A 24,978-nucleotide genomic window follows, 5' to 3' on the forward strand; every position below is an offset into this window, starting at 1 on the left:
CAGGAAGAAGTTTGGAGCACCAACAAGGAAGAAACCCTAGAGGCCAGGTAGCAGTAAGGAAGCCACACCCTCGGCTCCAGCCCAGCCCCTGACTCCACCTCTTCTTCCTTTTCCACCCGTCCCCGAACAGCCGCTCGAGGGCGGAGAGAGGTGGCATTTGAGTCCTCCGGTATCCCAGCAGGCAGTGCAGCCTAGAGACGCTGACAAAGGACCGGAGGAGCAGTCGCAGCTGCTTTCCGCGGAGCTAGTGTTGCCAAGGTGAGAGTCCCCCACCGTCCCGTCACCCACTTCCTCCGACTTGGGGAAACATGGAAGTTACATGCTGAGATACCCCATGAAAAGAATGAGCAATCCCCAAACCCCGAGCCTGGCTGGGTGACTGACAGCAGGGCTCCGTGGCGCCGGGATGCGGGTGCGAAGTGGAGAAAAGGAATCAGATGGGGTCCTTTCTGTTCCATCTCTTGTCAGTTGCCCCGTCGTACGCGGACCCCAGCCCAGGGTCTGGCCGGTCAGTGTGTGTGTCTCTCGTTCCCAGGCGGAGGCAGCAGGCTTGGGATCCTCACTATGCCTGCCCGACAGAGTTCGGTTACCCCGGGGATGCGACTCCGGGGACAACTCTTCGGCGGATGTGTTGAGGAGGACTGCGGGAGGGAGGTTGACTCTGTTCGGGGTGACACCGTCCTAGCATTTCCTCCTTCCTCCAGCCCTGCTGGTCTCCCCATTGAGCAACTGGAAGGAAATCGGCGGGGCTGGGGCGAGATGTCTCGGGGTGGCTGGAGGGAGATGAAAGTGGGGTGGAGAGGCAAGGAGGGAGAGCGAACGCCTTCTTGGAATAATGGTAGGGGGGTGTAGGAGGTATGTGGCCTGTATGCTTCCCCCTTCCAGGACCTCCGCACGGATCCTGATGGTTGCACCAGCTGCTCGGCTGTAAACAGGCTCACATGACCGGTTTCACGTGGAGCCGGCCAGTGTGGGGATGGGGGCTGGAAAGGCTGGGCCTGACCCAATCAGGTAGAGCTGAAGTCCTAGGACGGACTGTTTGATACTCCCTCCCCTGCCCTCCCGCCCTCAATCAATGTTCTGCGGTTTCCCCTTCTGGGTAAAGTAACCGACATCTGTCCTCTCCGGACTATAATAACATTTCTGCACCCGTAGACTCAAAGAAACCTCTCATGTTGGAGAACAAGAGGGCAAATATTGGATTAAAACAGTCCCAGATATTTGACCTTTGAAAGGGAATGAGGTCTATGCAAACCTGAAAAATTGGGCCTTTGGATCTTGCCTACAAAGTGGTCTTGTTCTTTAGGAATGCATTACATTCTTAATGCGAATTCCAGACAGGGAAAGGTCTGCTTTTTCAGGCAGGGCACACATAGGGTTTAAAATATTCTTGATGGTGAAAATCATGTCGACGTTTTCTGTAAGTTCTGGGAAATCTCTCTAACTGTAAGATGCTATATATAGGATATTGTATAGAGAATGGACACCAACTTTTAGATTATGGTATATTTGGTATAAAGCAGTGGGAAGTTTGGAAACAGGGTCAAATGTGCCTTTCAAGTTGTTCACATCTGCAAACCCAAACAGAATGCAAGTTTAAACTAGTTTCTGAAGCATTTCTAAAACTCTCAAAATAAGAGGTTTACTCAAATACCAGGATATTTAAAAATGTTTAAGTTTTCAAATCTGTGAGGGGTAGTTATGGTAGATTCCCTTTACATGTAATATATAATTAAATATGATGCACAGTATTCAGTGTAGTTGCCCCTTTATTGGCAAAGAGAAAATAGAACAAATAGCTTATAAAATAATGCATGTTTGTCCCCTTAAATTGTTCATGCACGTTTTCTCCCTAAATATTTTTATTTTTTTTCTTATGGAGCATTTACTTTTAACTCCAATTCCTGAAAACATAAAACAAGAAACTACAAGAAAAGCTTCCCCATCCCAATAAAGTAAGTAATTTGCTATTCTTTTCTGTTTTAAAAAATTTAAGATGGAAAATAGAGGAACTTAAAGTTTTGTCTAAAATTTAAAGGAGCAGATTATCAGTGTTGCTCTTAATCTTGTTTTGTCACCTTGTAGCACTCTGGAGACTCTTGCCCTACAATAAACAGATTAAGTAATTTGCTCTTTGAGGCCCTCCATTTTTCCTCATCTGTAAAATGAAAAAATTTTTTTAACCTCCAGGTCTTTTAAAGTTCTCCAATTCCATAAAATAGTGCAGTTTTTGACTGGAAACTATTCTTGGCCAAGATAAGATGGTCAAATAAGCCAAGATATTGATATCAACTAAAAAAAAAAATGCAGTAAGTAGCAAGAGGTATCCAGAGTCCTAATAGAAATAGATATTGCACTCTGAAAAAACCTCATTAGATAAATTAGCCAAATAGGTTGATCTGTACCTCTTTTTCTCATTCTCTCCATCAGGTAATTGAGGATTGCTTCAGCAAAATCCTGCCTCCAAAATTAGAAATAATAGTCCCACTCCTGAAATAAATGGGCTATGTGATCAGTGGTGACATTAGAATAAAAAGAAGGTGGCTCTAGCAGGGCTTCACCTTGGTAGTACCTTGGTTAGATCACTAGAACCAATGTTCTTTTTTCTGTTTTGTTTTTTAGCTTTTTAGGGTTTGAAATTTAATTTTGCCAGCACATCCAGAAATTATCAGTCTCAGAATTGATTTACACTAACCACACTCACAAAAGATTTCTGTGTTAATATATGAATGCCAGTTTACTAACTTACAGTGAGAAGTAGATCTACGAAGCAGACCAGACTCATCTATAAGCCAGGGCACTCTTTGTTCTTGACACTGTGGGAACACATAGAAATTGCTCTTGACTTTCGCTTATTCTGTGGTCTATGTGGACCATTTCTTCCTTAAAACAGCTAGTGATCAATACATTCAACAAGAGTACAGTGTGCTTTTATGTAAAAACCATTACCGTCACACCTTTGTATGGATCTATCCTAGTCTCCTGATAGAACCTGGGCCACCTGAAAAACATCTGTAAAATCTGTTTCCTCTTTATTCCTACTTTCTTAGACTAGGCCCTAATCATCACCTCTCTATCCCACACTCATTCAGCACTTTCTTTTTTCTCACTATGACTACTCTGGTGTCAGGGGCTATGCTTGACTGGTCAATGGTAACCAGTTTCCTACTTCAGATTTGATCCAGTGAGTTCCCTGCTTAAAATCCTTTGGAGGATCTCTATTGCCTGTAGCAGTGGTTCTCAAGGTGTGGGATGTATCAGAATCACCTGGAGGGCCCCAAACCCACAATTTCTGATTGAGTAGATCTAGGGTGGGACCCAAGAATTTGCATTTCTAACCAATTCCCAGGTGCAACTGCTGCTATTCCAGCACCACATATTGAGAAACAATGGCATCCAGAATCAAGTCTAAACCCCTGAACTTGGCTTATAAGATTTATCTTCATCTGCCTCCAGCTTACCTTTCTCACCTTATCTCTTGTCACTCCTCCATACATACTATTTTTTAACTATATACAATGTCCCTTTTATGTCTCTACACATATCCTCCTGGAATTCACCCCCCCCTTTGCACTCCTACTACAAACTCCTGTTTAAGGCATACCATCTCTTTATGCTCCCAGAGTATTTTATATCTAACAGCATTTTAGCACTTTCCACATCGTATCCTAACTACTGTATGTATCTGTTTTCATGCTAGATGGAGTGTTCAAGGATGAGACAATGTTTTCATCTTTTCTCCACATTCCTTAGCACAGTGGCTGGTATATAAGTGCTCAGTAAATGTTTGTTGAATGAATTTATGATTCTAAAACATCTGAGCACTATATGTAGCAGCATATATATTTCTTATAATGAATTAATATGACTTGACTTAAGAATTGCACATACATAATGAAATAACTGAAGACATTGTGATATTATAAAACAAACATTGGAAATAACTAGCTTAAAATAAATGTTTTTAAAAAAGATATTACTGAAAGGCCACCTTATTTTTTATTTTTTTACTTTTATTTTTTAATTATTTTTAAGTATATTTTATTGATTATGTTATTACAGTAGTCCCAATATTTTTCCCTTTGCCCTCCTCTGCCCAGGATCCCCCTTCCCTCCAGCAATCCCACCCCCTTAGTTCATGTCCATGGGTCGTGCATAGAAGTTCTTTGGCTTCATCCTTACCTATATTATTCTTAACTTCCCCCTGTCTATTTTGTACCAACCAATTATGCTTCTTAGTCCCTGCACCATTTCCCCATTTTTCCCCCTTCCCCCTCCCAGCTGATAACCCTCCAAATGATCCCCATACCTATGATTCTGTTCCTATTCTGGTTTGCTTAGTCAGATTTTGTTTTTATTTTGTAGATTCGGTTGTTGATAATTGTGTTTGTGGTCATTTTTATGTTCAGTTTTGATCTTCTTTTTCTTAAATAAGTCCCTTTAACATTTCATATATTAAGGGCCTGGTGATGATGAACTCCTTTAGCTTTACCTTGCCTGGAAAGCACTTCATCTGCCCTTCCTTTCTAAATGATAGCTTTGCTGGATGGAGTAATCTTGGTTGTAGTCCTTGCTTTTCATCACTTCAAATACTTCTTGCTAGTCCCTTCTTGCCTGCAGAGTTTCTTTTGAGAAATCAGTTGATAGTCTTATAGGTACCCCTTTGTAGGCAACTCTCTGCTTATCTCTTGCTGCTTTTAAGATTCTCTCTTTATCTTGAACCTTTGGCATTTTAATTATGATGTGTCTTGGTGTGGTCCTCTTTGGGTCTAGTTTGTTTGGGACGCTCTGTGTTTCCTGTACTTATATGTGTATTTCCTTCCCCAAATTTGGGGAGTTTTCCTTCATTATTTTCTCACATAAGCTTTCAATTCCTTGCTTTTCCTCTTCCCTTCTGGTACCCCTATGATTCGGATGTTGGCACATTTCAATGTTGCCCCAGAGGTTCCTAAGCCTTTCTTCATTTTTTTTCAATTCTTGTTTCCTCATTCTGTACTGGTTGACTGTTTATTTCTTCCTTATGTTCCAAGTCATTCATTTGAATCCTGGTTTCATTCCCTTCAGCATTGGCTTTGTGTGGATTTTCCTTTGTTTCATTTAGCAGGGCTTTCACTTCTTACCTTATGCGTTTGCCATTCTTAAGCATATCTGTCAAGCCTGTGAGCATATTTATCACCAGTGTTTTGAACTCTATGTCTGTTAGGTTAGCTGTCTCCTCATCACTTAGTTTTCCCACTAGAAGCTCGATCCATTCCCTCTTTTGGGTTATACCTTTCTGTCTCCTCATCTCAGCAGGCTCCTGTGTTTGTTTGCCTCTGTATCTTAGGTTGAGCTGTCGCACCTGTTATGTTGTAAGGAGAGGAGCCTTAGGTATTCATCAGTATGAGTGACCTGTTTCACCACATTGTGGCACTGTATTTGGGGGGGGGTTCTGAGAGAGAACAATGCTGTTTGCTCAGCACTCGCCCCTTTTCTAGGCACTTCTCCCACTTGTGTATGGGACTGGCACCTCTCTAGCTGTTGCCCTGGCTATCATTCCCAGAGTGGGTGGGTCTGCGGACTTTCTAGGATCATGGGGGCTCTTTAAACAAGTGGACTCTGCTGAAACACCAGCAATTTCTTCCTCTGCCCCAACTCCCACTGGTTTGCACAGTCAGAAGCAATGAGGCTTTATTTTCCCCGGCTCTGGAACTGTGAGCTGTGCAGTCTTGTCTGGTGCTGGGAACACTCCCCAGGTGTCCCTCCCAACTGTTTAAAATGTGTGACTGCTTTTCGCCAGCCTGGCGCTGCTGCATCTGCTGCCGCCATCACACCGCATCCTTTCCGCCCCAGCTCTGCCCCTCCTACCTCTCTGGATGAGTAGTTCTTCTTTATATCTTTGTTGGACTTCCATGAATTTGATTTTCTGGAACTTCTGGTTGTCCCTAGTTTTAGGTACTTGTATTCCTTCTTAGTTGTGGAGGGAGGCACAGCGTGTCTGTCTAGGCCTCCATCTTGGTCGGAAGGCCAACCTCATTTTTTAAATGCTTAAAGCATGCAGCACTCATGTCGATTCAACACGGGAGGAGACAGATACGATGTCACTCCCGAGTCGGACTGCACAGCCATTCTCGGCGGTGCAGATAGACTCTTAAGAAGCTACACCATCGTCTCTCGAGACGGACGGCTGCCGACGACGACTCAAATTTACATCTTGAATATGTAATAGCCTATCACTACATAACATTTATAGCAGTCAATCACATGAGTAAGATACTAAATTATACCAAAAAAAAAAACAAACTAGCAACTATATCAAAACAAAAATTGCCTAATATTGAACATTGAACCATTTAAAATATAAAGCTAAAATTATAACATTACTTGTGAAAAGAGTTTACTTTAGGAACATACTGGCCATTAAAAATCCCAGTAGGCAATACTGGATATTCAAAGAGAAAGATAACTGAGTTTATGAAATGGGAAGGAAAGAGGTTTTAATACCATTGAGAGTAAAGCAAAAGAACTTATTACTGTTAACTACTTTGTATTTAGTTGGCCATTGGCAAGGACTGTATGTACCAAGTATGGAGGAAGACGATAACCCTTGTGCCTAGATAAAAGGGAGCAGACCTGGAGGTGGAGCTAAGAATCCTAATCAGAGTAAACAGAAGAGCCAGGAACAGGTAGTAGGTAGCTGGTGCTCTGAATCCAAGCAGATGGGTCAGTGGTTTCTGGGGAATTCTCTACTTTGACTCATCCCTGACTGTTTCAAACTTCGAACCACTTCAGTACAAGAATACCTAAGTTTCACTTATTTCATTTGATTTTTCTTGCAGCCTCCTCTTCTTAAAAAAGGAAGGGAAAATGACAATATGCTTTTAAAGTGGTTTCTGTGGTCTTTAATAGTCTCCAAGTTTTGAATTTATGGTGGTAAAAGATATTGAAACTCCCCTCTTTACCTCAGAGTCCCATCTTTTCCTTCCTCTGGTCGATCCAAAGTGAGAGAGACAGAAAATAATCTCACTTTTGGGGTACTGGTCTCTTTGGACTGATGGTAGAAAGTGAGGGTTTCAGCGCGGTTAGGCTTTTTTTGTGGGAAAGTAGTTTGCAAACTGGTCACAAGGTGGTGTACATACATAGGGTTTTCTTTCAAATTTCATTAAGGATTGCATTTCTGTGCCTTTAGTGTGGAGGAAAAGGACAAGGTAGTTTCCTGTAGCACCAGCCCCTAGCTGCACTGTTTCCTTGAAGGGTTGAGTATATGGTGGTCTGTTGGAGCCTCAGATTTCTAAACACTGCTGGCCCAGTTGGACACTGAAGAGCCAGAGGAGATGATCTGAGGGAGACGGGAAGAAAAGAGGGAAGGAGGAGGTAGAGTTGGCTGGGAGTGCTCATTGTCTTTTCTCCTCTTGCCGCAAGCCATGGAAAGTAGCCACTAAAGATTTACTGTTTCTAATTGGGATCCTTTGCCTATCTTCAGATAAATTATGTTCAACTACAGGGAAAGGCCATGTTCCTTGATGAAGGAGTCAATTATTAGTAGACATATGTAGACTAATAAGCTCAGTATCTGCTAAGAGCCTAACACTAAGCTTGGGTATATGAAGGATGAAAAAAAAAAAAAAAAAAAAAAAGAAAAACCCACAGGAAAACAATATGGCATTATCACTGAAGTCAGGGGAGTCAAAATTAACCCACACAAAACAAGTGTCAAAATAGCCAATCCGTACAATAAGTACATTAAAAATAATAAAGTTAGTGAGACCCATGTAAATCAGGGTAGTAGAAGAAGGCTGCAAGGAGAGGGAATTTGAACTAGGCTTTGAAGAATGAGCAAAATTTTGATGTCCAGAGAGAACAGATAAGATAAACCTTAGTTATTAATGCCCTAATGAATAGTTACTGACTGCCATAACTCTTTCATAATCAGGAAAAGAAAATGCACACAACTTAGTAACTGGAATTGTCTCTTGACTTTTTTCTTTATAAAACTGAAAAGAAAAAAACAGGTATCAAGACTTGAATTTTGGATCATCATTTGAGAACTCTGAAAAAGCTGGGAAATTTTCTAGAGAGGAGGGCATGTGTGGATGTCAGCATCAGGGAGCGGGACTTTTAAATTGAGACACGAAGGAGACTGTAGGGAAGGGTGAGTCTAGAGACCAGAGTCTTGCCACCAATACTCTGGTAAGTCCCTTACTCACCCTGGGCCTGCTTTCCTCATCAGTAAAATGAGAAGGGTCAGGAGTTAAAATTCTTTGACTTTGTGTATACTTTTATGAAAGCAACTTTATAAACAAATATGCAGTAAGCTTTTACTGGCTTAGTATATAATATCCCCCCAGAACTTTTGTGCCTTATCATTTTACAATATGGACTGGAACAAGGAGAAAGTATTAGTCTCTGGAAAACCATCAGTTAAAGGCAGGGTTTGGCTTCATTAGGTTTGTTGACAGAGTTTCCAAAATTGCCCTGGTGACCTGGTGCTAATTCCTCCCTAATTTCCATTGGTTGGAGTTTAGGAGGCAACTTATATCTTAGCCAAGATAAGCGAGAAATGGAAACAGGGATGTGAAAAGAAATAATAAACTGCTCAAAAATGATTAAACATTTATGGTGACCAAGAGATACACAGTCTATTCACAATTTGTGGGGAAAAGTGTACATATTCAACTGGTAAAGAGAAAGATTCAAAATTAAAAGAATAAAAATTTATACCAAGCCAATATATAAAGCTCTTTGGTATGGAAAGAATACTGGACTAGAAAGCAGGAGGCTTGCTGACATTTTTTGTCTTAGTCTGGTCTCTTCCTAATTTAATAATAACAACAAACACTTAGAACATGGCCTGGCCTAGAGTAAGTGATAAAAGTTTTACATATATTAACTCATTCAGTATATGTAATTGATGAAAATTTGCACCTTATTACGAATTATACAAATGTTAAATATTACATTTAAAATGTCCATAGGTCCTTTTAGCTCAGTTGAAAAAGCAACACTGTTATGAGCTACATGAATGCTATAAAATACATGTATATAAATTACCATGATGTTCTGAGAGAGCCTTTGGATTACAATCTTTTCAACATTTTCCCATACGTTCATGTTTCTGCTCCTTGGCTTATGCTGTTGTTCCCTAGGCCAGAATGCCCTCCCTACCAACACCCCCAGCACAGAAATCTGTATCCTTCTTTTTTTTCTTCTTCTTCTTTTTTTTTTTTTTTTACCTCTTGCACATCCCCAGCTGGGGACCTGGCCTGAAACCCAGGCATGTGCCCTGACCAGAATCGAACTAGTGACCTTTTGGTTTGCAGGATGATGCCCAGCCCACTGAGCTGTACCAGTCAGGGCATGTATCCTTTTTTTCTTTAAGGACTATGTCAAATGCCATCTCCTAGCATCTATTCCAGGTAGAATTATTTGTGTAGCCCTCTAATTCCCTAGTACTTCATATACAACAGTATGCATTATAATACAGGTAGTTTCAATATTTATTTTGTTTTATCAATGAGACTTGAGTTTCTTGAGGACAAGGCCTGTGCATTATTTATCTTTGTATCTTTGTACAGCTCCTGATATAGTGCCAGTCCTATAATAGGCTTTCAGCTGAAAGAAAAGGATAAACATTTGCATACATGACTATACAGTATCCTGTTTGATAAAAGTTGGAAAGGCTTTAATCAGAATCAGAGCACCTGTGCCCCAATAGCTGGTGAAACCAAAAATTTTAATCATTTGTTGCATTTCTCTTTGTGTGGGAACTTGAACGCAAAGTATTAAATGATTTATGGCCTATTTTAAAGGTATGATCTACAGGGGGAAAATCAGACATTTTCTGTAATTGCATGTTTAAGTTTTGCATTTTATTTGAAAAAAATCACACAGCGTGCTAGCTAAATAATGTTGTTCCTTAAAATTAGATTAGGAAATAAATACAGAAACATTGCACTAATCAAACAGTCAGACTTCTGCCAGTTACAGCTGTCTGGAACATATTCAAGAACCCCAGAAGGAATCCAGAATGATCTTTGAAGTTGGAAGAAAATAACTCACGAAGTCTGTGCACTTAACGTAGGAGGGGAGACACAGTGCCTCTTGCATGCCAAGGCCTACTTACTGACTTTGAATTTTCATAGACAACTCCATGGACTGCTTAGCAAGTTTGGATATTTGGCTTCCCTTCCAGACATTTTTGCTTATCTTGGGTTTCAATACAAAAAAGATTTAAAGAAATCTCTCATCCATTCTGTCTGAAGGCACCAACTAAAGTATTGTTGAAATGAGTGTAAAAGTGGTTCATATTTTTCTCCCATAAGTAATGGGAACTTTATATTTTTTAGTTTTTAAGAATTCTAATTGGCTCACATAAAATTGGGGGTGACAATACTTAATTTACTTTACTTAAAAAAAATCTGGGGTTTAAAAAGAGTGGTATCTCTTTGATCTCATTTCTTTGAAAGGGGGTGATTAATTTGAGGTAGAGAGCCTTTATTCCTTCATTTCAAGTATTAATGTTATTTATCATAGGTTGAAATCTTGAATGTGAAAGGAACATGTATAAATTTCTTGGCATAGTTTGGTTAGAGCCATATAAATAAGCCAAGAGGAAAAGTCAAAAGACATGTTTAAATCATTTGGGGGCCTATTTTAATGCATGCTGAACATGCTTTTTTTTTTGTGATGGGACAACAAATGAAAACAGATATCATTCAGTTTTCTTTCTTTCTTCTCTTTCTAGATTGCCAAAATGCTTTGGAATTTTTAACTGACTTTAAGAAAAATCTAAAATAGATTTGAGACTGTAAAAACAGAAGCTGCAGCAAGGGGGATTTAGTGCCAATGCATCAACAAAAAAGACAGCTAGAGTTAGTGGAAGGAAATCTTCCTGTTTTTGTGTTTCCCACGGAGCTAATATTTTATGCAGATGACCAGTCAACGCATAAGCAAGTGTTGACTCTATATAATCCTTATGAGTTTGCCTTAAAGTTCAAAGGTGAGTCTCCTAGGTCTATTTGATGAATTTTAACTAGTCCCTACTAATTTTTTACTTGTAGAGATTTAATTTTTTAAAAAACACTAACGGTCATTGTGACTCTTTCTTTCAGTTTTGTGTACTACTCCAAATAAGTATGTTGTCGTTGATGCTGCAGGTGCAGTAAAGCCTCAGTGTTGTGTGGATATGTAAGTCCCAATCACTTCCTGGTAACATGTTTTAGTGTGTTAATATTTGTGTTTAACTTGAAAAATGTTTTTTCTTGAAGCTGTTCCCACATAGGCCTTTATTATACTTTTTATTTTTGCTGAAAGTTTTAGTCTATCAAAATTCTTGGGAGGTAGGGGTGGTAAAGGGTAAAGGGGGTCAAATATATGGTGACAGAAGGAGGTTTGACTTTGGGTGGTGGGCACACAATACAATATACAGATGATCTATTATAGAATTATATATTTTAAGCTTACATTAATTTTATTAACCAAGGTCGCCCCAATAAATTTAATTAAAAAGAAAAAATTCTTGTTAAGTTTCTAAGAGATTCTAAACAGGTCAACCAAATAATATTTCATTATGTTGGAACTGAGGTGTGTGTTACTATTTCCATGAACATTTCCTCATTGTTGTGCTATTAGTCATAATGGACATTTATGAAGGTAAAGTTCTGACTTATTCCTTTAAATTTCTCTAGCTATAATAAGGAATTTAGCTTTCTTTGAAACCTCTTGCTATTATAGTGACATTGGGGAAGCTAATACCACACTTTCAGAACAATGGTAATCTAAATTCACCTGAAATGATTGAGCTAATAAGCTTGGAAGTTAATCTATACAAACAGGAAGCAAGGATGCTTATCTGTAAAAGATTATCTGAGCTCTTCCAGATAATTTCTTTTTAGAGTGTCAGATAAATGATTGTTTTTCCAAGCTGTTTGTATTTAATTTTCACTTTAGAACTGATGGTGACCAGATGGATCCATTGACCAGCCCTTAATTTAAGCCACCAAGTAAACTGTATTTGTTTAAATTTTCTGTGAGAACGAGAAGCAGAAGTTTTTTTTCTTTTGCATAGACTTGAAGTCTTAAAATGTTGTATCTTTAAGGATGTGTTTTTGCACATTTCTTTTGATTTTCATTCAGTACAAAATAAGCAAGAGCTATTCCAAAGAAATGTAGTCTCCAAATAAATGTGTTACCTTAGACCTAATTTTTCTGTGTTCTCTGTTAAGAATGAAGTAAAATATACGGAATTGTAGATAAGTCATAAAAATGAAAGTGCTTTATACTCTTTTCTCTTCAGAGATATATAGGTGTGTATTGTTAGCTTTCAGTTGGATGGTCAGAAAGGATTACTTACATAAATGCTTATTTTCATCTGCATTCATGGATTTCAATAAGTCCAGGGTGAGGTTTGTTAGTTGAACAATAAGAGACAATAGAAATTTATGAGTCTTTTGTGGGAGAACAAACAATTTCATATATCTTATTTAGTAAATAGTCCTGCACACAGATATCCAGAAAAAATGTCATTGTCAAAGGAATTTTCTTTACCTGTCATTCTTTTACTTAAGACTTTTATTCTATGTCTTAGAGTATGTGCTTTTATCAAATATTTCAGAATTACCCATTTCTTTTTGGATTTTACTGTAATTTTTAGCTTCATTATCAAATTTCTGTATTTGAGTATTTGGTTATAGTCACTTAATATTGTTTTACTGTATGAAATCTCTTGCTGAATTCTGTTTGACAGGCCCCCGGAAACCTAAACAGCATTTGTTATTTTTGAATGTTTTCAGTGTGATTCGTCACAGAGATGTCCGATCCTGTCACTATGGTGTAATAGACAAATTTCGTCTCCAAGTTTCCGAGCAAAGCCAGAGGAAGGCTTTAGGAAGGAAAGAGGTTGCGGCTACTCTTCTCCCTTCTGCAAAAGAGCAACAAAAGGAAGAAGAGGAAAAAAGAATAAAGGAACCATTAAGTGAAAGTTTATTTTTTGAGCAGTCATTTCAACCAGGTAATTTTGGCTTGTTTTTAAAGCCCTTTTGAGGGTCTTACACATTTCTAACTTTAATCAGGGAGCTAAGAATAATTACTAGAAAAATAATCTGTCCTTTTAAACCAAATCAGCTACTTCAAAACAGAACCTAGAGATCAGGTACCTAAAATTGAGCCTGAGACCCAGAGCTGGACATTCAGAGGAGAGGACTAGAGGATGATGTAAGGAGAGGGCAAATGTTGCCCTAACCTTTAAATCTATAAAACCTGAGAAAGTACTTTATAATGAGAGCACAATTTGGCAATTGTGCACTTTTGTTTATGTGACTTTCCTATATCCTTTCTCTTTTCATTAGTTCAAAGAAGGAGAGATTGTGTTTGGCAACAGGCCAAGCTTGGTGAACTGTTCATATTATTTTGAAAAAAATCTCATTAAAGTTGAAGTTAATTAAACTAAGTAGATTATAATATCCCCTGTGGGCTATTAATTGAATCCCTCTCCATTCCTCATTTCCTTCCAGCTTAGATATTCAGAAGTGTTATGATATATTTCAACATTGACACTATCCTCTTCTTCAACTCTTTGGATGTCTTTTTCCCCCTCCCCCTTAACTTCTCATTATCTCCCTCCAACCCTATTATAAAAGGAGGAAGATAAATTTTCCATAAGAAAACATGGAAACTTTTTGATAGTAGCTGTCCTTGAAATTGCCACATAAAGTCTACTTGTCATTATATTTTATCAGTTTGTTCATCTTAGCATGTTTATTTAAATAACGCAGGGAGTAATGCCCCTTTGATTTACTGTAGTCATGTCTTCTCAGTCCATGTAGAAAGTGCCCAGATTTTATGGTGATACCAAGACTAGGGACCAAGTAGTAGCTAGTAGATTGTTTTATTCTTAGCAATTTACTGACGGGATCAGCTTTTCATTTTTTGAAGCTGAAAAAGACCCTCTGTCAAATGTCATTTTGACCTCAGATCAATAGTAAGTTGACTTATAAATATTTATGAAATCTGAGATTCGCCTTTTGAAATGCCTTCTGTAGAACAAGAAAGGACATATAATGAATATTTGTTTTTTTATGTTACATTCATTGGAGGGCATTTTTATATTTAACAGAGCAGTTCAATAATCAATAATAATAAGAGTTAAACATTTAGTTATATTTTTTATCCTCTTATTTTTAAGTGTACTAGAATTCAGGTGAAAAATTATCCTGAAAAGCTAAATAATTACAATGTGTATTAATTGAGCATTTTATTCTTATTTTATTTTTCTAATGATCCTTTGGTATCTGAAGTATATTAAAATATTTCTCTAATTGTAAAATTGGAGTAGGTAAATAAATGAAGATAGGCGGTATTGGAATAACAAGTGGTGATCTCTGTTTTGGAAAAAAAATATTCTAAACCATCCATACCAGGAAGCTCAGTGAAAGCAGGCCTTCTATTTGTCTTGTTCACCATTATGTCCTCTCCACAGAGTACAATCATCCCTTGGTGTCTGAGGGTGATTAGCTTCAGGACCCCTCCCTTCCCAGCCCCAAATACTAAAATCCACAGATGCTCAAGTGCCTTTTTCAACCTTTTGTATCCATGGGTTCTACATCCTCCAACTGCAAATCAATGGTTTGTTGAATCTGTGGATATGGAACCTGTGAATATGAAGGACTGAATGTAGTTATATGGGAAATGTATTCAAGGGCTACACTAGAAAGGCTGGACTTCTTATTTTATAGAGTCTGTTGAGTTGGTTTTCTTTGTCTTACAAGGTTTCCACTGCTATGGACACTCTAGAACAAGGGCAGTATGAGAGTAAATTCCCACATACAGTCCTGGCCAACATGTCCTGTTTGTGGGTAGTTACCCCAATGTTTCTAATATGGAATTGAGTAAAGTTTTCTTCTTTAATAGAGTGTAATGGTGACTGTTTGAGTCTGTGTTGACAAAGTGATATTTTTAACTTATCCTGTTTATTATTTTAATGCAGTCATATGCCACTAAATGACTGGCATACATTCTAAGAAATGTATCATCAGACAATTTTGTTGTTCATTTATCACAGAGTACAATTACACAAACCAACATGGTGTAGTCTACTACACACATAGGCCATGTGGTATAGCCTATTGCTCCTAGGCTACAAACCTGTACAGCGTGTCACTGTACAAAACAACATGAAATTAAATCAAGCACAAGAGAGAATGATGCAATCGGAAGACGTGGAAAACAGAGATCTATGAGGTTGCTCTTGCCTGCATAACATGGCATAGTTTTTCACAGTGAAGTCAATAAGTATAAAGAATATACTGTAAAATAATGATAAAAAGTCTATATAGTATAGCAAATACAGAAACCACTAACATAGTTTGTTTATTATCATTATCATGTACTACATACTGTACACAAGTGTTTGTGCTATGCTTTTATATGACTGGTAGCTCAGTAAGTTTGTTTACCAGATTCACCACAGACAAATGTGAGTAATGTGCTATGACACTAGGATGGCTAAAATATAACTAGGTAATAAGAATATTTCAGCTCCATTATAATCTTATGGGACTACAGTTGTATATGCCATCTATAGTTGACCAAAACATCATTATTCAGCACAAGACTGTAACAAATTAATTATGTGTGCTTTCCAGTATGTAGCATTCTAAGGTTTTTCATTAAGTTTCTCTAAGCTAAAATGTTGAAACAAATTGAGATTGTTTTTTGGGAGGTTTTGAACTGCTATTATTTTTTATGTCTTTAGCTTGAAAGGTGTTTATTAGACATATTACAAGCACAAAAGTGTTGTGAGGCTCTGAGCTAGCTGGAAAATGGTCAAAGGCTATACTCATGAAAGATTCAGAGTTTTAAATGTATCAAGTCAGTAAAAATGAGAAAAATTTTCCTCAAGTTTATTGTATAAAGAAACATAGCAATAAAATTTTAAAAGAATATAGCCCCTATAATCCTATACACTTAACATATCTGGCCCTGGCCGTGTAGCTCAGTTGGTTTGGGCATCGTCCTGATACACCAAGGTTGTGGGTTTCATCCACAGTCAGGGCACATGCAAGAATCAACCAATGAATGCATAAATAAGTGGGACAGCAAATCTCTCTCTCTCTCTCTCTCTCTTTCTCTCTCTCCCTCTCTCTCCCAACCACCCCCATCCCTCTATCTTCCCCTCTGTCTCTAAAAATAATTAAAATAAAAATTTAGACAAAAAACAGATATAATATTCCATGTTACTTTCCAGGCCTTGTCTGTGCACATAAATATATATTTTTTTCATTTAATAGAAATTTAATCCCAGTAAGCATACTTTTATAAAATACCACAGCCCTGGTTATTAAAAAGATTTTAAGAAGATGCAGCTGAATTTTAGTGGGGTTGTCTTAATTAAATTACTAATGAACTATGTCTTTGCAGTGTTTGAGTCAATGCCCTGTGGCTTAAGAAAATTAGGCTCTTTATTATTGTTTATAATAATAAAAGATTGAAAATAACCTAAAAATCCATCAATTGGGAATTGATTAAATTTTGAATATTTGTGAGATGGGATCTGATAGAATGAATGATAGATGGTTATATATTGACATGTAAAGAGGTTCAAATATATTCCTAAGTGAGAGAAGAAATCAAGTTTAGAATAGTAGGTATAATGTAATCTCATTTATATAATAAACATTTTACATATTTATATGGGCATTAATGATATATGAAAGGATTTATACCAAGCTGTGAACAGTGTTATTTCCAGGAAGATGGGATTACACAGGAACCTTTATGATTTCCATATCTATAAAATTTTTACAACAATCAAAAAAAGCTATTTCCATTTAGAAAAATTTCAAGCATTTATGCAGGTGTTTTTGGAATTTCTCCAAACACTAAGGATTCCTTAAAACTATCTTTACCACTGGTTTGCACTGAGCAGTGTAATTGTCTTCAATAAATGTTTTCCTTGAATCTGTATCTTGCAACAAATATAAATATAAAGGTACTTCATTTATTAACTAAAATAGGACTTGCTTTTAGGTGTTTATGCTATTGTTTCACCTGAAGCAATAATAATTATAAAATTTGAATTTGTTTTCACCTACCTGGTTTTGGCGATGCTCAGTTAAACTTAGCACAACAGCTAAGGTATTAATAATTTAGAAAAGCTGCATTTAATAATAAAATGAACAGTGTTGTTTCATTAATAAAACACAAAAATTATGTTGCTGTTGGCTATTCCTTTTAATGAAGGATAGTGGGAAAGTCATATAACAGAAAATGCTGTTATTGAGTTTCTTAAAAAATGGGTATGAATATTATACACATACATCCAGAACTGTAGAAAAGCAGTCCTGAAAATAAATGTTTTATAAATTTTATTTTATCGAGGTAAGAACACTTAACATGAGAATCTACCCTGTTTACAAATATTTCAGTGTACAATACAGTATACTTAACTATAGGCACAATGTTTTACAGCAGCTCTCCAGACCATATTCATCTTGCATAATTGAGACTTTATGCCTATTCATTAGCAACTCCCATCTCAAACATCCCCAGCCCTTGGCAACCACCATTATATTCTCAGATTCTATGAGTTTGACTGTTTTAGACAGCTCATATAAGTGTAATCATGCAGGATTTGTCCTGTGACTGGTTTGTTTCACTTAGCATAATATTTGCCAAGTATTGTTTCTGCTGCTTTCTTACTTTGCTGTAAGTGGGGGTAGAGCAGAGAGCAAGTTTCCATAGGCAGCTTTAAAACACTCAAGTAGTGCCTTTTTGCTGCCCTAACATTTGCAAAAATGGTAGCAGGGTGCCGTGGTTATTAGGACCAAACTTTCCTGGAAACCTACCTAAGGTACTCTCAGAAGGTAGTGAGCTCTAATGCAGTGGGTTTCAGAAAGGAGTAGACACAAGCAATTCATTAGAGTACAAGAGGAAAATAACAGAATTTCAATGTCTATTTTTAGCCTGTTCTTAAAAAATTCTATTTGTATGTCTTATGTCAAGCTTAATAATACAGTATTTGTGCATATAATTCATAAACTTACACGGATGATACATGCTTGGATACACTCTGCTGATTATGGTGAGTTGTGTGGGGAGGGGTTGGGGAGGATGGTAACCTTTCAAAAGGAACTCATTACCTCACAGTGTCATTTCAACATTCCATTCTGTAATGACACAGAGAAGTTATGGGCTTCCAGATAAGTCCAGTAGATAAGTCCCCACGGAATGGGAATAATGAAGAAAGACTCAGAGAAATTAGACAAAATCAGAATCCTGGTGAGTGGTGGACAGTGTATGTGAACAAACTTCTGTCTAACTTGTTTTTAGAAGCAAGCTCAGGGATTTTTGTCTTTTTACAGAAAACAGAGCAGTCTCCTCAGGACCTAGTTTATTAACTGTCTTCCTGGGAGTGGTGTGCATTGCAGCTCTGATGCTTCCTACACTGGGGGATGTGGAATCGCTGGTGCCTCTCTACCTCCACTTAAGTGTGAATCAAAAGTTAGTGGCTGCTTATATCTTAGGTAAGTGTTTTAAAGATGCATTTTGGGGCATATGTGTAGGCAGTTTTTATAACTTGGAGGTGGTAGTGATGGTCTTATGGGTATGAGGTGATTGTGGTGATGGTGGTGGTTTTATTTTATTTTATTTTATTTTAGAAAATCAGATAAAAGATTCCTATAAAAGAAGGTTGAGGTCAAGTGCACTTTAAGATTTAATTCTTGGCTCACATTTAGTTCTTTTCAGTTTAACGAGTACCTAATACTATATTCATTCAATTATTTTCTTTTTGCTGACTTACAGTGGTATAAAACATGTGTAAAATACATATACTCCATGATACACTATTTTTACTTCTAGGAATTTATTCTAGGGAAACACTTAGATAAAGTGGACACAGTGATAAAGATGAATAATGAAGCCTTGTTTAATATTGTGAACCTTTCTCTTCAAACCAGTTCCCCTTTTTCCTATTAAGTCATTCTTTTGGTCATCCCGACTTGAAATCTTATAATTAGTTCAACTGAACATTTATTCAGTACCTACCTAATGTGTCAAGGATTATGGTTCTGGCAATGAATGACTTTTACCTCATAGTCTCTCACTTCTGAGATGCCATCTCTTTTCAGTATTCTCTCTCAGTATTCCTTGGTGCACTCTCTTCCTAATTTCAAAATTATTTTCTATTAATAAATTGTCTTTCTACCTTCTGTCTGTGTCCCTTCTCTTCCTATTCCTGTCCTCTTCCAATAATTTCCCCCTCAAACCATCTATTATATTGCCATCAGACTGCTTTCCATTCTGTTTTGGTTTCACCACCACTACTCCCTAGTCAAAAACTTTCAATGCTTCCCCATAGTCCATAGAATGAAGTATAATTCCATAGTTTGGTACTTAAGACTCTCCATACTCTTTTTGAGACATCCCTGAGCTACTCTTGTCTACTTGCTGCCTTACATAAATCCTTGATTAGAGCCATTAGATTATTTGTTGACCCCCAAAAAGCTCATCGAGAGTCCCAGTCTTCATAATCTTGCCTTTGCCCTCCCCTCACCTGAATGTCTGCCCATCTCATTGTTCTGTATTTTGTCCGTTCTTCTTTTACGCTTATTTCAGCTTTATCTTTTGGGTTATCTTCTGACTGCCTCAGTCCTACGTGATTACCCTCCTTCTCTGTACTTCATCACACACTTTTTTAACCACTAATTTAAGACTGAGCATATTATTAAATTTTTATGATTTTAGGTCTGGAGTTTCTTCAAAAGAGACAAGCCAAGCAAGAAGACTATGCTTCTGTCTCTTTGTGGCCCTAGGACCCTGGGATGCAAATAGGCCCACAGTGTTTTTGTTGATGAAGTGAACTGGCTTTACTGACCCTTTAAAATGACATGTCTGCCATTATTATAGCTGATGTAACTGGATAAAGTGGAAGGTATATTTGACAGTTAAAAAATTAGCTATGTTCAGACATTAGTGATTTAATTAAATCTGTCCAGTGGCTGCCCTTTGCTATCAATTGAATTTCTTCTATATAATATCAACTAAATTCGAATTGACTTCAAGGTATTGATAGAGTACCTGCCTATCTGCTGTATTTTATTTGCTCATTGAGGGCTAAACAATTGCTTATTGAATGGAAAGTTTTGTAAAATGCATGTCTTTAACTGTTCTCCAATTTTTTTTTTTCTTTCAGGTCTTATCACAATGGCTATACTTAGAACATGAGCAAGGAATTCAGTTGACTTCTGAAGTAAATTTATCTTAAAAATATGAATGTGGACTGCCTTTTATCTCTATTTCACTCCATTAATATGCTACAAATTATTGACTGATTTACAATGATTATAAATGTATAATATATATTTTAAATTACTCTATAATTTTATTCAAAGGACTCCAGCACATTATGTTACAGACAGCAAGATGCTTCTGAGTGGCACCTAGGAAATTCTCTTAAGAAATTCTTTTTATATATCTAAACCTATTGTGCAAAAGACTTTAATTAAAACATTTGTTATTTTTCTCATATTTTTTTCTAATTTACTTTAAATTTACTTTGTTAGGCTCATATGTCCTTCAAACTTCAAGGCCTAAAACAGCAAACTGACCAGCCTAAAAGTAAAATTGCATTTATTTCCTAGCTATGAACATCAATGTTACTATGTAAATTATACTGTGGCCTCTATCATAAACAGTTGCCATGGTGTTTCTAAGAGTTTTACAGTTACTATGTGGAGGCTTTTTTAAAAAGCACAAGGTACTGAGAAAGCATGGTTATCCTAGGGCTCACAGAAGACAGGGCATATTTAATTCATCTTCTGAATTAACAGAATAGATTGTGGTCTAGACACCAAGCATGTGTGGTTATTTTAAACCTCATAAAAGTAGGGCCATCTCTATCTGGTCTAAGAATTCTGAAGGAAGGTACACATGTGTTTAGTTAGTTGGTTCACCCTGGCTTACCTCTGAGTAATGCTTTATTTTAATAGGAGAAAAAAATCTCTTTATTTTTCTCCTTAGCCTCTTGCCTGAGTATAAGTGACTAGCCCAGATTGGGATTATCAGATTCTGGGTGGTTTATGTGGAGATAATATTTCATCTTTAAACCCTAAGCCAACTATAAAAAGTCCTTGATATCTTTGTCTATTTTATATCTGTCACTGAGACATTTTTTAAGTTTATATTTATTATTAAAACAACTTTATGAAAAAAGTCCCTGAAGCACAACTATTTACATTTCTTTATAGCCTCTTCTGATCTCTAGCATATATATGCAGTTTTAACTGTTATTGTCATACTTAGGATTTTTATCTGCGAGCACAATGCGTTCAGAATCTCTTGAAATTCATTTTTCAGATATTTTTACAGAATGAAATTATGCACTGCTACTGTAGTATTCTCAAGGAGTATATGTAAACACAAAATGTATGCCTGAGTTTGCTTTTTGCAGGAAATAGTACTTTGCTTCTAAGCTCAAAGCTTATACTCTTTCATAGAAAATCATTATTGGTTTAACCATTTGGGGAGCATAAATCATTAAATGAATCATGTCTGTACACTGTGTAATGACTGGAAAGTACATAAATGTTAATGTAATCTATTTTGAACTTTGTAAAAAAACTTGTTTGGAGGCTGTCCTTGTTTCTCTGTTCATCTCAAGTCCTGTGTGTGCGTGTGTGGACATGCAAGTGCACGCACGTGTGTGTATGTGTGATAACACATTGTAAAAAATTACTTTAAAAAAATAAAAGAAAATGGAAACCCAAGTGTCACATTGATTTACACACTTTTTGGGGTTACTCTGAGGAACTTAAAGTTTTAGCTCTCCTAAACCCTAAAGCTGTCTCTTTTTCCTGTGGGTTAAATAGGAAAAATAAGTGAAATATATGAGCTCAAGTATCTTAAGTTCCTTAATTCACCAAGGCAGTTAATTTTTTAAATTATTGAATGGTAAGTCATATGCTTCAGAAATCAAAAACTATAAAAAGGTATATAGTGAAAAATTACTCCTCTCCATCACTGTCAACTCAGCCCCTTCAACTGACTACTTTTATTAAATATGCTTTTATTTCTTTATCCAAATACATACATACCAGTGTCCCTTGCTTTCTGAAAGTTTGCTTTACACCACTCTCTTTTACAAAAGTTTTACATAGTACCTGTTTCCCCTAATCAAAAGAAATCTGAAAAGGATTTTCACTTTCATGAAAAAAGGCAAAAAGCAAAAACAGTGTTCAATGTTTGTCTTGCAGGGCACACCCTGAGCAGCAAGAGTAGCCCCACCAAGCTCCTTCCCTGGGAATTACACTCAGCATGTCAACAGCAAGCTGCCATAGCTTGGAACTCTGTGAGCATGTGTGATTTATCTTGCATCTGTTAGCAAGATGTATCCTAAGGCAATTGCTTCTTCAGTTTACACCATTTCAATGTATAAAAGGTTTTTTTTAGGAGTCATCTTTTAAAAGATTTTTATTTTTTAGAGAGAAGGGGAGGGAGAGGTAGGGAAAGAGAAGGAGAGAAACAATCAGTTGCCTCCTGTATTGTGCTGTGACAAAGACTAAACCCACAACCCAGGTATATGCCCTAACTTGGAATTGAACTGGGGAATTTTTGCTTTATGGAACAACAATAAAGGTTTAAGAAGGATGTGGTTCCTTAAAAGTATAAAAATGAGAATAGTTTTGGATAGGGGGGGAAATATTTTTATGCTTCTGTATAAAAAAATGGTAAAATGTTTTATATACAATACTGCACCTAGGGTTTTTTTTCCCTTCACATTATATCAATAATTGAACTTTCTATATCAGTAATTGAAGAGTATCTTCATTCTTTTTGTTACAGCTGCATAGTATTTTCTTGTATGGTGTGTAGCATAATGCATTTCATCAGTTCCCTCATGACCAGTTCTATCAGCAACGCATGAGTGCCTGTTTTTTCATAGTCTCATCAGCCATGTGTTTTCCAATCTGATAGATGAGAAATGGTTTCTCAGTGAACTTCCATTTTTTACTAATAAGTGAAGTTGAGCATATATTTTCATAGAGCTATTTATTCATCCCTCAACCCCAACTTTCTGGTGGGCGGGTGAGTTATTTTTTATTGACTTCTAGGATCTGTTTGTGATAGAAGTTGGAAATATTTCCTTTCAGTTTATAATTTTTCTCTTGACTTGGCTTATGGTGACTTCAGCATGCAACATTTATTCTGGGGTAGTTGAAGTTATTAATCTTTTATTCTGTGTTTTGAATCATAGGTAGAAAACCCTACCCCACTCCAAGGTTAAAAATCATGGATACATATATACACACAGACACCAGTTAGGAGATTTAATAATACAATACCCTAGGTTTAAAGTTTAGATAGCCCCCAAACCTTTAAACTATAAGACTCTTGGTGAACAAAAACCTAGTCTCTTTTTAACAGCTTTTTAATTTTTATATTTTTATTATATTTTATTGATTATGCTGTTACAGTTGTCCCAATTTTCCCCCTATGCCCCCCTCCACCCAGGACCTGCACTTCCTCAGGCAATGCCCACCCTTAGTTCATGTCCATGGGTCATGTGTGTAAGTTCATTGGCTACTCCATTTCTTATACTGTTCTTAACATACCCATGGCTATTCTGTAACTACATATTTGTACTTCTTAATCCCCTCACCTCTTCACCCATTCCCCCACACCCACCTCCCATCTGGCAACCATCAAAACACTCTTCATATACATGATTATGTCTCTGTTCTTTGCTTAGTTTGTCTTTTAGGTTCAATAGTTCACACTTATGTATTTGTTGCCATTTTATTGTTTATAGTTTTGATCTTCTTTTCTTAAGTCCCTTTAACATTTCATATAATAATGGTTTGGTGATGATGAACTCCTTTAGTTTTTTCCTGTCTAGAAAGCTCTTTATCTGTTCTTTAATTCTAAACGATAGCTTTGCTGCATAGAGCAATCTTAGGTGGAGGTCCCTGCTTTCCATGACTTTAAATATTTCTTGCCAGTCCCTTCTAGCCTGCAAAGTTTCTTTTGAGAAATCAGCTGACTGTCTTATGGGGACTCCTCTGTAGGTAACTAAACTGCTTTTCTCCTGCTGCTTTTAAGATTCTCTCTTTATCTTTAACCTTTGGCATTTTAATTATGATGTGTCTTGGTGTGGGCCTCTTTGGGTCTAGCTTGCTTGGGACTATCTGTGCTTCCTGGAATTTATTTCCTTCTCCAAATTAGGGACGTTTTCCTTAATTATTTTTTTCACATAAGCTTTCGATTTCTTGCTCTTCTTCTCCTTCTGACACTCCTATGATTCAGATATTGGCACATTTAAAGGTGCCCCAGAGGTTTCTAAGCCTCTCCTTATTTTTTTCAATTCTTATTTCTTTATTCTGTACTGTTTGACTGTTTATTTCTTCCTTATGTTCCAAATCATTGATTTGAACCCCAGTTTCCTTCCCTTCGCCACTGGTTTTGTGTGGATTTTCCTTCATTTCACTTAGCGTAGCCTTCACTTCTTCCCTTCTGCATTTGCTGTACTGAAGCCTATCTGTCAAGTCTGTGAGCATCTTTATCACCAATGTTTTGAACTCTTCATCTGTTAGGTTGGCTATCTCCTCATCGCTTAGTTCTTCCTCTGGAACCTTGACCTGTTCCCTCTTTTGGAACATACTTCCCTGTCTCCTCAACTTGACAGTCTCCTGTGTTTGCCTCTGTGTTTTAGGTAGAGCTATCGAACCTGTTATATTGTAAGGGGTGGAGCTTTAGATATTCATCAGTGTAGGGCAACCCGTTTCACCATGTTGTGGTGCTGTATGTAGGGGAGGGGTCTGAGAGGGATCAATGTCACTTGCTCAGTTCTTACCCCTTTTCCTGGCACTTCTCTCACTTCCCATAGGGGACTGGTGCCTCTTTAGGTGTTGCTATAGCTGTAGTTCCCAGAGTGGGTGGGCCTGCGGATGTTCTGGAACCATGGGGGCCCTCTAGACAAGTGAACTCTGCTGAGAGACCTGCAGT

The 24,978-nt window shown here is 37.2% G+C and overlaps 1 protein-coding gene across 3 annotated transcripts; it reads left to right on the forward strand.

Annotated features, from left to right (window-relative positions):
* Positions 1 to 148: 148 nt before the first annotated feature.
* Positions 149 to 21,743, forward strand: MOSPD1 (motile sperm domain containing 1). Of its 3 annotated transcripts, XM_090264304.1 has the most exons (8): positions 149 to 258; positions 886 to 1,011; positions 1,883 to 1,955; positions 10,724 to 10,978; positions 11,091 to 11,166; positions 12,771 to 12,988; positions 18,339 to 18,500; positions 20,171 to 21,743. In XM_090264304.1, exons 4-8 carry the CDS (start codon positions 10,825 to 10,827, stop codon positions 20,200 to 20,202), a joined length of 642 nt encoding a protein of 213 aa, XP_090120430.1. In that variant the 5' UTR covers positions 149 to 258; positions 886 to 1,011; positions 1,883 to 1,955; positions 10,724 to 10,824; the 3' UTR covers positions 20,203 to 21,743. The 3 variants fall into 3 exon arrangements, with proteins under 3 accessions (XP_090120430.1, XP_090120431.1, XP_090120429.1); XM_090264305.1 differs by lacking the exon at positions 886 to 1,011; XM_090264303.1 differs by lacking the exons at positions 886 to 1,011; positions 1,883 to 1,955.
* Positions 21,744 to 24,978: the final 3,235 nt, after the last annotated feature.

This window comes from Furipterus horrens, unplaced genomic scaffold (genome assembly GCF_987537825.1).
Source record: "Furipterus horrens unplaced genomic scaffold, mFurHor1.1.pri manual_scaffold_17, whole genome shotgun sequence".
In the NCBI taxonomy this organism is placed as follows: Eukaryota; Metazoa; Chordata; class Mammalia; order Chiroptera; family Furipteridae; genus Furipterus; species Furipterus horrens.